Source organism: Balaenoptera acutorostrata, chromosome 20 (assembly GCF_949987535.1).
Source record: "Balaenoptera acutorostrata chromosome 20, mBalAcu1.1, whole genome shotgun sequence".
Classification (NCBI taxonomy): Eukaryota; Metazoa; Chordata; class Mammalia; order Artiodactyla; family Balaenopteridae; genus Balaenoptera; species Balaenoptera acutorostrata.
Window position 1 is genome coordinate 43230033 of NC_080083.1, and position 16494 is coordinate 43246526.

General features: G+C 44.5%; 1 protein-coding gene across 1 annotated transcript; it reads left to right on the forward strand.

Annotated features, from left to right (window-relative positions):
• The first annotated feature begins 7424 nt into the window (after window positions 1–7424).
• LOC103015851 (keratin, type I cuticular Ha1) lies at window positions 7425–10110 on the forward strand. Its single transcript, XM_007177614.2, has 6 exons — window positions 7425–7772; window positions 7977–8059; window positions 8397–8553; window positions 9334–9495; window positions 9590–9715; window positions 9886–10110. Exons 1-6 carry the CDS (start codon window positions 7425–7427, stop codon window positions 10108–10110), a joined length of 1101 nt encoding a protein of 366 aa, XP_007177676.2.
• The last annotated feature ends 6384 nt before the right edge of the window (window positions 10111–16494 follow it).

A 16494-nucleotide genomic window follows, 5' to 3' on the forward strand; every position in this document is an offset into this window, starting at 1 on the left:
TAAATTAAAAAAAAAAAAAAAAAAAAAGAATCACAGTGTAAGGGGGGTTTATTTGTGACGTAAGATCCCGAATGGCCAGACCCACTGCAGAAGAGATGGGCCTTACTCTCCTGATCTCATGGGTGAGGAACTCTTGATCCCATTGAGATAGTGCTGAATATGTTAAATGATGGTAATTGCTGAGCCGGTCACACCATCAGTCTAGAAAAGGCCAATCAAACTCACCCACCCAAATCTCCCCCACAGGCTTCACTGGCAAGTCCTTCTGGCAGCTGCCCAGCTTGGAACTTGCAGTCAATTGCCACATGAACCAGAAGCTCCATATTTAGGCAGCCATGGATGAGAACAGCATGTCTTCAGAAACCAGCATGAGAGCTGACCAAGCAGTGAGTTCCCCATCACTGGAGGCATTCAAGGAGGGCCTTTATAACCACCTGGTGGGGACGTTGAGAAGGTCGCTCAGGCAGCTGATGGAGCTGGATGAGATGGTTGTAGGGGTCTTCTAGCCTCCAAATTTGATGACTCTCTTCTTTCTGGGTCTTATTAATCAGTGAAACTATAAGTGGAGCTAACACACTGACTCTAGCAGCTGGTTCTTGTCTTCCTTCTCTACTCCATGAACTCTCTGAATCAGAGTAGCTTGCTGAGAAATTTACAAAGTCCAGCTGATGGTTGTTGAGTCCAGCCCGTCCTGATGTGGGAGTGACAACAGTCCCAAGTCCCGGGGTGGAGAGAGCTTAAGTCAGGCCTTGGTTGCTGTACCTCCAACTGCTCTCAAGCCCAGAATCCTACCTGTTGGCCACCGTCTGCGTAGACAGAACTGATTTGCTTAAGAGCCATCAAGACTTCCATCATAGGAAGCTCTGGAAGGTCAGAGGCTGTCTACCCTTTCCTCCCTTCCCCTCCACTGTGCCTCTGCTCTTTTTCCCAAGCGTAAATGTGTCTGGGTACAGGCGATGCATCCCTAAGGTACTTACCCAAGAGTAGGTCCCAATAAGAAAGAGCAATCTTGATCAGTCTTAATTTAGCACCTGGCCCAAACACCTTCACCTCTTCCTTTGTACTTAAACAGCTCCTTTCATCCAACAAGTTCAAAGCTGTCTAACAAAATAAAGCCATTTATTCTTGCACCACCATGTTCTTCTCATGTAAGGAGAGGGAGAGAAGGTGAGTCATTCGGTGATGGAGGGATTCTCCTGGTGACATGAAATGAGTCAGTGGGGCCCCAGGATGATTGACCTGTGTTTCTTAAGTTCATATCCAATGCCCTGACTGTCATCTGTAATTAAAATATTAGCTTTGATGAGACACTGTTTGTGTGTGTGTGTGCGTGTATGTGTGAAGTGGCTTGCGTTCCTGGGAAGAAATGCTGGGTAAAGGGGATGATTGTGCTTGGGGAGGTGTGAAGAGCTTCCCCGGAAACCAAACAATCCATCATTACCATCGTCACTACCATCACCGCCACCACAATTATCCTTTTCATCATCACCACCATCAGCATCACATAGCTTCGTCATCATTGTCATGGACGCTCACACTCATTGAGCTCTTACTATGAGCCAGGCGCTGATCTAAGTTAGGGATAAGCTTATATACATATACTCATCTAATCCTTACAGCAATCCGATGAAGCCAATGTTATTGTTATCTCCATTTTGCAGATGAGGACTCAAGGCTCAGAAAAGTTAAGTAACGTGCCTAAGTTCACACAGCTACTAGATGGGGAAGCCTGGGTTCAGATCCAGGTAGTCTGCCTCTAGCAACTGTTCTTTCAACCACTGTGCTTTACAGAGGCCAAGTCTCAGACTGTGTCAGTAGGATGACAGAACCATAATCACCCCCAACATTTTGATTCTTTTCCCTTGCATGAAATAAGAGAGTGTTTATGCCAGGGAATTCTTTCATGTCTGAGAATTTATGCCATAAAGGGTGGTGCAAAGAATGAACGTTCTATGGTATCTGAAAATAGCACGAGGACCTGGCAATTTTAAAAAAAAATCTCAATAATATTTTATTTTATTTATTTATTTTTTAACATCTTTATTGGAGTATAATTGCTTTACAATGTTGTCAGTTTCTGCTGTATAACAAACTAAATCAGCCATATGCATACGTATATCCCCATATCCCCTCCCTCTTGAGCCTCCCTCCCACCCTCCTTATCCCACCCCTCTAGGTGGTCACAAAGCACCGAGCTGATCTCCCTGTGCTATGCGGCTGCTTCCCACTAGCTATCTCTTTTACATTTGGCAGTGTATATATGTCAATGGACCCTGGCAATTTTTTTTTTTTTTAAGTATTTGTTTATTTATTTATTTATGGCTGTGTTGGGTCTTCGTTTCTGTGCAAGGGCTTTCTCTAGTTGCGGCAAATAGGGGCCACTCTTCATCGCGGTGCGCGGGCCTGTCACTGTCGCAGCCTCTCTTGTTGTGGAGCACAGGCTCCAGACGCGCAGGCTCAGTAATTGTGGCTCATGGGCCCAGCCGCTCCGCGGCACGTGGGATCTTCCCAGACCAGGGCTCGAACCCGTGTCCCCTGCATTGGCAGGCAGATTCTCAACCACTGCGCCACCAGGGAAGCCCGACCCTGGCAATTTTAATGGTGGGGAATCAGCAAAGAAGGTCAGTCCACCCTCTGTCATTACTATGACCACTTTGTCCACTGAGGAAGAGAAGACGAGAAATAGTCGGAACCCCTTATGTGTGTTCATCATTTCACCATTTACAAAGCCCTTTCATATGTGTTATCCAATTTGAGCCCCTACCCCCAAACCCTGAGAGAGACAGAACAGACTTCACAATCCCCATTTTGCAGCGGAAAAAGTTCAAGGTTAGGGAGGTGAGACGAACTCCGCCCCCCCAGTCTCACAGCTGGTCTCACTCAAGCCCAAGTCTTCTCATTCCCGGCCCATTGCCCTTTACCTGCACCAAACTGCTAAGGACTTTGCTGGATAAAACTGCCCGTTCAGACCCACTCTCCTAGGCTGGCGCGAGGTGGTTGAGATGGATTTTGCAGGGCCCGGGAATCTCCCCGAGGATAATCTTTCTGGTGTTTCCTCCCACCCTGTAATGTCCTCCCCACCCAGCCACATTGCAGGCTGAGCTTCTGGCCTTTGGTTATCTCCTGGCCTTCCTCAGCGGAGGCACCCCCTTTAGGCTAGTTTTTGTACCCAAATCTCCCTTATCTCCCTGACCCCTTCTCCCACCCCTGGTTTTCGGACATCCTAAACACGAGCCTTGGTCATTCACATTGGCTCCAAGGCCCTCCACCAAGATGTCTCTACTACCCCCATTAGCTCTCTCTGATCCTGAGGGTGGGGGACTGTGTCTACTCACCAGCAGGGTCACTCGTCACCTCCATTTCTCTCCACTAGTCTCATTCCCTTTTCTAGAAAGAGGAAACTCTTTCACTTGTTTGACTTAGCATTGCCTCTTTTCTTTCTGCTGCCCCACACCCCAACCCTGGAAGCCTCTTTCACCTGCTTTGAAACTCATCTTAACGACCACAGATCCTACGGGGATGCTGAAGGGCCACCACCCTGTGGCCTCCAAAGCAGCAAGAACCAGTATCAAAATAACTCATTACCAGGCTTGGTTGAAGAAAAGATTCTTAGAGGGATTAGGATTCTAAGGAGATCAGTTGTTTGAATCCTACCTCTGAGTCACCTAGAGAGTGGAATCACGAATAAATCTCCTTTGGGGGACAGGGAGATAATCTGAAATGGCCTCATCCCTCACCTCCTGGCTGAGAATCATGAACTGGTTTGAAATGGCCTGACTGGAGTTTGGGGCAGGGATGGGTGTGGGAAAAGTGGGAGGGGGGAAGGAAGGAATTATTTTTCTTCAGAGGGGAGGTGAAGGGCTCAAGTATATTACTTTGCGTTAGAGTTAGTGCACAAGGCTGTCTGCTCAGCAGGACTGAGAGCATGTCATCTTCCTCTCCCCTACCAGTATCCCCCTCCCCATCCACCCCCAGCCCCCATCCCCCCATCCTGCTGTCCTGGAACTATGCCAGGCGCTTGGTAGAAATTCAACAAATGATTGCTGCCCTTAATGTCATATATACAGTTTTCTAATTACATTAAATACAAACATATTTCCAAACGTCCATCTCATACCTTTTAAATATCTCACTTCCTTATCTTCTTGTTATTTCTCATATATTTTGGAGACCCATTTTAGCCTGAGTTGTTCATAAACATATAGTCTACTAAGGGAACTGTGATTCTTCTGTTTCAATTTTGTCCCATGCCCAGCATGGAGAAGTTGCTCATTAGATGTATTTTGAAAAAACTGAAAAGTGGATTTGATAGTCCCTTGTCTGCTCAATTTCTCTCTGAATGAATCAAATTTGCAAGTATTTCAATTAAGAAATCAAGAGAGTACCTGAAGTCTACTCTTAATATGAGTGAGGCCATGGAGACCTTATAACCACATGGTCCCATCTTCCCCACGGTCCCATCTTCCCCACTAATTCAAGAAGCAAGTTGACTCAAGCCTATTGATATTTTGAAAACATTGCAAGAGAGAAGCTAGATTTACAAGGGATGGTAGCATTATGTTTACTTACCAGCCATTTCATCTGCTCTCTGGCTCCTGAATTCTTGGGCCATTCACCTTCTGCAGGGAAAAAAGGAATCTCCAGGAGAAGCCAGCAGGTGACAGGTGTAACCTGTTCCTTGTTGCGTCTTCTGTGTGGTTGCCAATTGGCCGTGACCTGAAGCCGTGCTGGCCAGACTACCCTTCTTCCTTTCTTCCTTTCTCCTCCCCACACTCTTATCATTCAGGAACAGGTAGCAGTGCCCCTTTTTGACATTTTGCAGCCCGGGTGTAGACAGCAGTGCATTTCTCAGCCACGAACAAATCTCAGACCGGATTGTGGAGGCAATGCTCTGGTCTGGACATCTTGGAACAATGTCATTTCTGTCTGAGGCCTCAGAAGCTGTGGTCCCATGTCTGTAGATCTTTTCTGAGTCTTCATTTACATCTTGCAGGACACTCAGCAGGGTGAACCACTCTTCTGTGCATCTATTCAGGTTGTCTTGGCTACTTCTCAGTTTTCCACGCTGCAGGTTCCCTCACTTGAAGATGGGCTAGTTTTGTCTGATCAGCATGGCTTGGCGTGGTTCTGAGGATTCCTTCCAGGTTTCCTCCTTGCCTCTTCTTTGTATCCTTCTCTCTCTTATTAAACACACCTCTCCCTGTTTCCATCTCTCCCCATTTCTCTGCTCTCTCTGCATTGTATGCAAAGTCTCTTTTTGCTTTTTTGTCGACCCAATCCTTGAATCTTCTCATACTTAGAACCTAAACATTCTCCTTTGCTTAAAGCCTCCATGATGCTACACTGGCCAATCAGTAGATAAGACCGCAGAGCTTGGAGGACGCTGCTGGTATATAGTCTGTGCTCCCTGGTGGGGAGGAAGGCAGGACTGCGGAAACAGAGACTTGCTGGAAAGCCAGTGCTTTGGAGCAGGCCGACAAGAGTTGGGAAGCAGGAGACCTGTGCTGTTCCCTAGGAGCGAATGCCCATCGGTCTGATTCACAGGGTTTTCCATTTGTCCCAAGCCCGGATGAGTGAGACAGGAGCTCCTAGCCTCGTGTCCTTTCTCCGGGAAGTCTCAGTGATGCCTGCCCACCTATTTCTCCCCCTTTAACTGCCTTGGAGGAAAACAAAGAGATTTTGATTTTATTATAAGTCTGGAGCTTTTGGTCTGAATGGCGTTATAATAAGCAGCGATAATGGTGTTGGAGAGGGTGGATGAAGGACCTTTCATCCAAGACTTAAACAGAGCACCACGTGAACACTATCATGAAAGCTTGATGGGGAGAAGGACTCCAATAAGTTGTCAATAAAACTGCCTATGGCAGGAGCCAAAGCCGCAGCGGAGTTTGGGGTGCTGCTCCCCAGGGTGCAGGTGGTACCTAGTGGTGCCTGTAATGATGCAACTTCTGTATGTTCAGAACTTTGGTCACCCCTTCCTCAGACCTTCTGGTGCCTTCCTTCACCTCCCAAATCAACCCTAAATGACTCCAAGCTTGTCTTGCAAAATCCCCTGCCTAAGCTGTGTCCCCTCATTTTCTCTCCAGGGTGCCCAGGTCCTTGGATTCAATGGCATGACCACCACCCCGCCCCACCCCTTGGTATTTTTCAACCTTTGGTTCTTAAACTAGATTGCATGTAACACAGTAAGGCTGATGGTGGGAGCCTAGGAGAGGATACGGGGCATCTTCCTGGTGTGTCAATTATACTTGGAGGATTGGGCAAAACGTTAGAAAGTCTAACTGGGAATTTTAAAACATTTTATGTTAAAGCCAACACGATGTTTTCATGCTTGAGGAGGCTCCTTTGTGCTATCTCCTGACTTTTCCAATTACCGCTCACTTTGTTCTAATGCTACGGATACCTCATTGGAAAAGTTTGGCAAGCTCTGCCTTATTCCTTTCTCACACCTGCCTCCAGATACGTTCCTTAGATAGTTTCAATGCATTTGTCTGGATCTCTCAGCTTGCATTTTTTCAGCCTTCTTTCTAAATGATCTCTTCTTTCAGAATCTTCCTTGTTCTCAAACTAATTATCAAAGCCTCTATCTTTAAAATTCCTCTACAGTCCTTTTTAAAAATTTTTATTTATTTTCAAAATCAGTTTTTATTGGAGTATAGTTGATATACAATGTTGTGTTAGTTTCTGCTCTACATCAAAGTGACTCTCATACATATACATACACATATATGTTATATATACACATATATCCACTCTTATTTTACATTCTTTTCCCATTACAGTCCTTTTTAGTGATAGGCAGGTAACATTACACAAACAGCTGTCCATCCTTCTTGGCCATGGCCCCCAAGTCAATCCTTATCCAGCTCAAGTCTTCAAGGCTTGGGGTGCTAAATCATTGAAGGATTCTTCTCTCAAAGCAGATGGAAAGGGAGGTTACTGCTGCCCCTTAATGCAACTTGTTCCTTGATTCAATCTTCGTCCCTCCCTGGAAATGCCAGGTGTGTCAGGAGATGAGTCTGATTATGGTTTTACCAGATCACGTGCCACGAAAGAATGTCATTAGATGGACTGACTCCCAATTAACAAGGGCAGATACTTGGGCTAGACCGTGTGGCCTCTTTGAAGGTCTACCACAGGACTCTGATTTCAGGGGTGCCTAGCCTGAAGAGGAGTCCTGACTTAACAAGAAGCCAAGTAAAAAAATTTATGGGACAAGGGACTCTTCTGAGGAAGGCCAATAACAGATTGAAGGGAAGGGCATTTGAAAAGCAGTGAGGAAGTAAAAAGAAAAAAGACATTACGTACTGTGTCCACACCCTCTGGGGATGGGGTATAAATGCTCCCCAGATGCAGAAGACTCCAAAGCTCCTTGCAGAACTTGGACTCTGTCTTCAGCCGGTCACCTCACTCCCTCCATCACCATGCCTTACAGCTGCTCTCTGCCCAGCCTGAGCTGCCGCTCTAGCTGCTTCTCCCGGCCCTGTGTGCCCCCCAGCTGCCACGGCTCCACCTTGCCCGGGGCCTGCAACATCCCCGCCAACGTGGGCAACAGCAGCTGGTCCTGCGAGGGCTCCTTCAACGGCAACGAGAAGGAGACCATGCAGTTCCTGAACGGCCGGCTGGCCAGCTACCTGGAGAAGGTGCGCCAGCTGGAGCGGGAGAACGCGGAGCTGGAGAGCCGCATCCGGGAGCGGAGCCAGCAACAAGACCCCCTTGTGTGCCCCAACTACCAGTCCTACTTCCGGACCATCGAGGAGCTCCAGCAGAAGGTGAGGGGCCTTGTTGTCATCTCTAAGCAGGGGAAGTTTGCTAGGATTCTCAATCTGTGGGAGAGAGCTATGTTTCTTGCATCTATGCCATCGTGATTCTTTCTTCCTCCTTTTACCTTCAAAATGGCTTTTTAAGCATTTTTAAAGAAGTCGATGGTTTCATATTTATTTTCAATCCTCACTTAGTAACCTCTCATTCCCCAGATCCTTTGCACCAAGGCAGAGAACACTAGGCTGGTAGTGCAGATTGACAATGCCAAGCTGGCCGCAGATGACTTCAGGACCAAGTGAGTTGTTCAGAGTTTACACGGGTCTGCTCCTTTTGCTCAATCTCTAGTAAAAGAAAAGGGATTTCCATAGCTTACCGAACAGCAGTTCAATCCATCAATTGTGAAGGATTCTGCAGAGGATTGGGGGGAACCAAGAAAGAAGTCACAAAAGTGGATGAGGACTCAAATCAATTTTTGAATCAATATTGGGTCTTGACTGAGCCTCCAGAACCCTCTGCCTCTTGGGTCCACTCATTGCCGAAAGAGGGAAGAAGAGGTGAATGGGGTTATCCAAGATCATTCTTGTCAGTCTTCAAGGTCTACCAGTAACCTCTCTGACCCTATCCTTGTGCAGGTATGAGATGGAGCTGGGCTTGCGGCAGCTGGTGGAGTCGGACATAAATGGCCTGCGTAGGATCCTGGACGAGCTGACCCTGTGCAAGTCTGACCTGGAGGTCCAGGTGGAGTCCCTGAAGGAGGAGCTGACCTGCCTCAAGAGCAACCACGAGGAGGTGAGACCAGAAATGAGAAATGAAGAAACCTGACTCAGCCTCAGGCTGAGGGTGGCTTTAGTGATTTGGGGTGGCAGAATCAGGAATAAGAATCTTCTAAATTTCCTTCAAAAACACCAAAACTTCAGGATAAAAGAAAACATTGAGACATGAAACCTATCCATGTTCCCAGATAAGCTGTCTTTCACTCAGAACTGGTGCCTCACTTGAGTTTCCCAGGGCACCTCCATGGGCTTGTGATTGGTTACTGAGTTGTAGGAGGAGTCCCAGCATTGCTCTAATCATGCCATGCAAAGCCATTTCTCTTTGCCCTCAAAGCCAAAATATCAATCCTGGTGAACTGGAGTCTCCACTTTTTCAAAGTCTTGATGACAAATGACCTGGGGTTCCTTCTCTCTCCTGGGAGGGGCTATGACAAGATCTTACTTGATGGCAAAAATGCTGTGATATACAATCTGAAATCATAGAACCAATTCTTTTTCTTATGAGGTCATCTGCAGCCAATCTGCAAACTGGGCAAGTTAGGCATTCATCCATCCTTGAGTGGCCCCCAAGCAAATCCTTGGGAATTTTTTTTGAATCCAAGTGCCATGACACAGTCATGGTGGGAAGGAGCCGAACACATGGAACGCAGACCACTTGGCCTTCTGTTGTCATAGCCACTCCACTAAAAGTTTCTTTTCCGAGGAAATAGACAAACAGGACTTTGACAAGCAGTGCCATTTCTTTGGGTCCACTTTTTATTGAGGATAGTCACTCTTGCGTTTTCTACATCCACAGGAAGTCAACTCCCTGCGGAGCCAGCTTGGAGACCGCCTCAACGTGGAGGTGGACGCCGCCCCCACCGAGGACCTGAACCGCGTGCTCAACGAGACCAGGTGTCAGTACGAGGCCCTGGTGGAGAGCAACCGCAGGGACGTGGAGGAATGGTTCACCAGGCAGGTGGGCATCTCGGCACGTGGCCGCTCAGGCCCCTCGGCCCCTCAGGGCCCTTCAGACAGGGTCTGATCCTGCCTTCTCCCCTTTGGTGTTTCAGACCGAGGAGCTGAATGGGCAGGTGGTGTCCAGCTCGGAGCAGCTGCAGTCCTACCAGCTGGAGATCACTGAGCTGAGACGCACGGTCCATGCCTTGGAGGTGGAGCTGCAGGCCCAGCACAACCTGGTGGGTATCGTTCAGACTCCTGGTGAGAAGGGCAGGTTGGGAGTCAGAGGCACCGGGCTGGCCTTTGGGCCCTCCTCTCCTTAACTCTTGGAGCTTGTGACTTCTTTGGATCCTGTGGAGAAGCCCTTTCAGGAGCAGCCCTGTGACCTTCCTTCCCTTCCCCACGACAGAGAGACTCTCTGGAGAACACCCTGACGGAGATAGAGGCCCGCTACAGCTCCCAGCTGGCCCAGGTGCAGTGCCTGATTGGCAAGGTGGAGGCCCAGCTGGCGGAGATCAGGAGGGACCTGGAGCGGCAGAACCAGGAGTACCGGGTGCTGCTGGATGTCCGGGCCCGGCTGGAGGGTGAGATCAACACGTACCGGGGGCTGCTGGAGAGCGAGGACTGCAAGTGAGTACTCAGCTGCCGGTGTTTGGAGAAGCTATGCACATATAGGCGCACTTTTCAGTTGGACTCCAGGCAAAGATTGCATACCTTGGAGAGGAAATTATGCCTTCACACCAGACATGCTCAGACAGAACTCAGAAAACAATGTGGCCATCATTAAAACATAAAATGGCAGGAATTGTGTGATGTGCAGACTGAAATTGCACAGTCAACTCTTTGCATTCTACTCTGATGACACTGATATGTGATCAGTGATATTTCTTATATCTTAACAATACCGTATTGTGTAGAAGTTACATTTCCACATGCTACCTTATCTGCCCTGTTACCGTCAGGCAGGCAGGATCAGTATTCTCTTCATTCTGTAGGTGAAGGGACTGGGGCCTGGAGAAGGCAAGCGACTTCTCTAAGGTCACCAGCTAGGAATGGACATTGCTGGGAGCTGAGACCGGAGTTTCTGAGCCTCTGTCCGGCACTTTTGACATGATATGACAGGGAGACCATTAGCATTGATAGTGAGCTTCGCAGCAGGTGAGCCTGTGACCTTCTCTGTTACAGGTCAGGCCAAGTCCCAGAGAGCAGTCCACTCTTGAGGTCTCCCTGGTGTATATTACAAGCCACCCTCAATTCGCTTTCCATATCATTCTTTTTCTCCAGGCTGCCCTGCAACCCCTGCGCCACGACCAATGCATGTGTCAAGACCATCATGCCCTGTGTCTCCAGTGCCTGCACCCCCTGTGCTCCTGCTACCCGCTTCTCTACCTGTGTCCCCCACCCCAACTGTGGGCCCTGCAACTCCTACGTGTGCTAGAGTCCAGTGGTTGCCAGAAGAGCAAGGAGGGAGGGCCCAGTGTTCCAGAGCTTTGACCTGGCCCTGGTTCATTCCACCAAATGGGCCAGAAAACACAACTGCATGGCTGGAGCTGCCCCAGGGAGGTGGTCAAGATACTCACCCAACCTACTCCAGATAATTCCCTGCCTACCTTTTACTTCACTGGAGACCATTTCTTCTTAGCTAGCCCAGAGGACCCTCCCACGTGCCATGAGCTTTCCCTTGTAACCTCCTAATAAACTTGATTTCCTTGGCAAAGCAGATGCCTTTCTCACTGGTATTCATTTGTCTCACCATGACCATCACTTGAGCACTTTATAAAAGGGCCACTTGAAAGCAGAGCCCTATAATAGCCTCACTCTTGGATATGAGAGCCTGGCAGGCAGATGGCTGGCCTGGCATCCTGACCCCACAGGTGAGGCAGGATGGCAGGAAAGAGGGTAGGGCAGCTGCTATGTGGCTTCATCTCCCTTTGGCCGTTCCTGGATTTTCTTCCTCACCCCTCTTGACCAGGACATCTCCTAGAGCCGATTTTATCCAAATCTAAAGTGAGGAGGCATGAGCTGGGGGCTGGAAAGAGGCTCTGGAAAGCTCATCTTTTCTCAGCAGGAAGTTTTAAGTCCAGCCCTGTATTATCTGGGTTACTGGTCGTTCAGGCAGCCTCAGGACCATGCAGCAAAGGGAACATCTGGCTTGCCTACTGTGCCCAGGACTTCCTCCTTCCTTCTGATCTCCTTCCTGGGGATCATTATCAGCCTGGGCTCCAGCCGCTCACTTCCCCTCCCCGGATCTGGGGCTCAGAGAACCCACCAACTTTTCCTTTAATACTTCCGCCTTCCTCTATTCAATCCAACCAGTGCCTGTTGGATACCTGCTCTGTAAAGACCCTGGATGGTGGGGAGGGGAGAGGCACATAATGAAAGACACAGTCCTGGCTGCAAGTTATTTATAATTTCTTAAAAGGGATAAAACTAGTCCCCAAGTAGGGCTATTATAAACCTAGTCCCTGGCACTGTGAATGCTCAGGCTGGTGCTGCAGGAAATCTCAGAGTACTGAAAGTGATATCAGTGTTCATCAAGAATGGGTATCTTTCTTTAACTCTAATGAAGAGTTTCCAGAAAGGAACACAGTCTTGCCAACACCCTGATTTTTCAAAATTTGGGTAAAATATATGTAACATAAATTTACCATTTTATCCATTTTTAGTGTACAATTCAGTAGCATGAAGTATATTCACATTGTGGTGCAACCATCGCCTCTACCCACCCCTAGAACGTTTTCATCATCTCAAACGGAAACTCTGAACTCATTAAACAATAACTCCCTAAACCCCCCTGCCCTGAGCCCCTGGTAACCTCTATTCTATTTTCTGTCTATATGAATTTGACTATTCTGGGTACCTTGTATAAAGAAATGGAATTGTATATTATTTGTCCTTTAGGGTCTGGCTTTTTTCATTGTATAATGTTTTCCAGGTTCATCCATGTCGTAGCATGTATCAGAATTTAGTTCTTTTAAAGATTTAACAATATTCCATTGTACATATATAATGCATTTTGTTTGTTCATTCATCATTGATGGATATTTTGGGTTATTTCCACCTTTTGGTTATTGCGACATGCTGCTATCAACATTGGTGTACATACGTCTTCTGTTCAAATCCCTGCTTTCAATTTTTGTGTGTGTGTGTGTGTTTATGTACCTAGATGTGGAATTACTGAATCATATGGTAATTCTATGTTTTTTGAGTAACCTCCATACTGTTTTCCACTGTGGCTGAACCATTTAACATTCCCACAAGCAATGTACAAGGATTGCAATCTCTCCCCAATACTCATTTTCTGGTTTGTTTTTTTTTTTTTAAGTTGTAGGAGTTCTTTATAAATTCTGGATATTAATCCCTTATTAGATATATGATTTGAAAATATTCTCCCATTCTGTGGGTTGCCTTTTCACTCTTTTCATTCTCTTGAAATTAAAGTTTTTAATTTTTGTAAAGTTCATTTTACCTATTTTTCCTTTTGTTATCTGTGCTTTTGGTGTCATCACCAAGAAATCAGTGCCAAATCCAATGTCATGAAGATTTTCCCCTATGTGTTCTTCTAAGAGTTTTATCATTTTAGCTCTGATGTTTAGGTCTATGATCCATTTTGCAAAAAACATCACTGAGATTTTTATAGAGATTGCATTGAATCTGTAGATTGCTTTGAGCAATATTGTTATCATAACAACATTAAATCTTCCAATCCATAAACATGGGATGTCTTTCCATTTACATATGTCTTCCTTAGTTTCTTTTGGCAATGTTTTGCAGTTTTTCAGTGTGCAAGTCTTTTGCCTCCTTGGTTATGTTTATTCCTAAGTTTTTTATTCCTTTTGATGCTGTTGGAAATATAATTTTCCTTCTAATTTCTTTTTCAGATTGTTCATTGCTAGTGCATAGAAATGCAACTCCATACCTTGATTTTAACCCAGTGAGAGTAAATTCTTGATTTTAGACCTGTGTCAGACTTCTGACTTATAGAACTTTACAATAATACATTTTTGTTTTACACCACTAAATTTGAGGTCATTTGTGACAGCAGGAATGGGAAACTAGTATAGCTCACATCTACTGAACTCAACTATGGGTTAAGCAAAATACTAGGAGCTTATCTTAATTAATCTTCCTAACAATGCTGCAAATTAAATCCATTTTACAGATGAGTAAACTGAGCCTTAGAAACATGCTTGAAATCACAGTTGGTTATTAGCAATTATGGGATTGGAACCATGTTCTCTCTATAGTTATACATAAAATATCACTATAAAGTATGGAGAATAATTTAAAAAATTGGAGCAGAATGATACAATGACATGCTTCAAAGTTGTCTTCTACACACAGATTCCAGCTAATTTTTGGCAAATCGCTTTAGGACTTGGTTTTCCAGTCAATTATGAGTCACAGTCATATAGAAGTGTTTTTTTGTTTTATTGTTTGTTTCTTTAACATCTTTATTGGAGTATAATTGTTTTACAATGGTGTGTTAATTTCTGCTTTATAACAAAGTGTATCAGCTATACATATACATATATCCCCATATCTCCTCCCTCTTGTGTCTCCCTCCCAGCCTCCCTATCCCACCCCTCTCTAATTTTGTATCCTGCTACTCTACCAAATTGATTGATTAGCTCTAGTAGTTTTCTGGTAGCATCTTTAGGATTCTTTATGGAGAGTATCATGTCATCTGCAAAGAGTGACAACTTTACTTCTTCTTTTCTGATTTGGATTCCTTTTATTTCATTTTCTTCTCTGATTGCTGTGGCTAAAACTTCCAAAACTATGTTGAATAATGGTGGCGAGAGTGGACAACCTTGTCTTGTTCCTGATCTTAGAGGAAATGGTTTCAGTTTTTCACCATTGAGAACGATGATGGCTGTGGGTTTGTCATATATGGCCTTTATTATGTTGAGGTAAGTTCCCTCTATGCCTACTTTCTGGAGAGTTTTTATCATAAATGGGTGTTTAATTTTGTCCAAAGCTTTTTCTGCATTTATTGAGATAATCATATGGTTTTTATCCTTCAATTTGTTAATATGGTTTATCATATTGATTGATTTGCGTATATTGATGAATCCTTGCAGTCCTGCAATAAACCCCACTTGATCATGCTGTATGATCCTTTTAATGTGCTGTTGGATTCTGTTTGCTAGTATTTTGTTGAGGAATTTTGCATTTATGTTCATCAGTGATACTGGCCTGTAGTTTCCTCTTTTTCTGACATCTTTGTCTGGTTTTGGTATCAGGGTGATGGTGGCCTCGTAGAATGAGTTTGGGAGTGTTCCTCCCTCTGCTATACTTTGGAAGAGTTTGAGAAGGATAGGTGTTAGCTCTTCTCTAAATGTTTGATAGAATTTGCCTGTGAATCCATCTGGTTCTGGGCTTTTGTTTTTTGGAAGATTTTTAATCACAGTTTCAATTTCAGTGTTTGTGATTGTTCTGTTTATATTTTCTATTTCTTCCTGGTTCAGTCTTGGAAGGTTGTACCTTTCTAAGAATTTGTCCATTTCTTTCAGGTTGTCCATTTTATTGGCATATAGTCGCTTGTAGTAATCTCTCATGATCCTTTGTATTTCTGCAGTGTCAGTTATTACTTCTTTTTCATTTTTAATTCTGTTGATTTGTCTATTTTGAGTGAAGTCAAAGTGAAGAGTGAAGAGTGAAGTCTGTTTTGTCTGATATGAGAATTGCTACTCCAACTTTCTTTTGATTTTCATTTGCATGGAATATCTTTTTCCATCCCCTCACTTTCAGTACAGACATTTTAATAATATTAATTCTTCCAGTCCATGAACACAGTATATCTTTCCATTTATTTGTGTCATCTTCAGTTTCTTTCATCAATGTCTTATAGTTTTCAGAGTACAGGTCTTTCACCACTTTGATTAGATTTATTCCTACATATTTTATTCTTTTTGATGTAACTGTAAATGGGATTGTTTTCTTAATTTCTCTTTCCAATAGATCATTATTAGTGTATAGAAACATTATAGATTTTTTAAAACATCTTTATTGGAGTATAATTGCTTTACAATGGTGTGTTAGCTTCTGCTTTATAACAAAGTGAATCAGCTATACTTACACATATGTGCCCATATCTCTTCCCTCTTGCATCTCCATCCCTCCCACCCTCCCCATCCCACCCCTCCAGGCGGTCACAAAGCACCAAGCTGATCTCCGTGTATTAATTTTTTATTCTGCAACTTTACTGAATTCATTTATTCTAAATTTTTTTTTGGTGGCATCTATAGGGTTTTCTATATATAGTATCATGTCATATGCAAACCATGACAGTTTTCTTTCTTTCTTTCCAATTTGAATTTGTTTTCTTTTCTTTTTGTCTTGTCTGATTGCTGTGACTAAGACTTCCAATAATATGTTGAATAAAAGTGGCAAGAGTAGGCATCTTTGTCTTGTTTCTGATCTTAGAGGAAATGTTTTCAGCTTTTCACCATTGAGTATGAGGTTAACTGTGGGTTTGTCATATATGGACTTTATTCTGTTGAGATATTTTCCCTCTATGCCCACTTTGTTGAGAGTTCGTATCATAAATGGATGTTGAATTTTGTCAAAAGTTATTTCTGCATCTATGGAGATGATATATGATTTTTATTCTTCCTTTTGTTAATGTGGTGTAACACATTGATTGATTTGCAGATATTGAAACATCCCTGCATCCGTGAGATAAATCCCACTTAATTATGGTGCATGGTCCTTTTAATGTATTGTTAAATTAGGTCTGCTAATATTTTGTTGAGGATTTTTGTTGAGGATTTTTGCATCTATGATCATCAAGGTTATTGGCCTGTGATTAATTTTTTTTGTAGTGCCTTTGTCTGGTTTTGGTATCAGGGTAATTCTGGCCTAGTAGAATGAGTTTAGAAGCATTCCCTCCTCTTCAATATTTTGAAATAGTTTCAGAAGCAGGTACTAAGTTTCTTTAAATGCTTGGTAGAATTGACCTGTGAAGACATTTGGTCTTGGACTTTTGTTTGTTGGGTGTTTTTTTTTTTTTTTT

What these genes read in the sequence shown, in the direction of transcription:
- LOC103015851 (XM_007177614.2), top strand. Translation starts at nt 7,425, where the DNA reads ATGCCTTACAGCTGCTCTCTGCCCAGCCTGAGCTGCCGCTCTAGCTGC. An exon ending in GCAGATGACTTCAGGACCAA is followed by an intron (nt 8,060 to 8,396) that starts GTGAGTTGTTCA and finishes ATCCTTGTGCAG; the next exon opens with GTATGAGATGGAGCTGGGCT. An exon ending in TGCAGGCCCAGCACAACCTG is followed by an intron (nt 9,716 to 9,885) that starts GTGGGTATCGTT and finishes TCCCCACGACAG; the next exon opens with AGAGACTCTCTGGAGAACAC.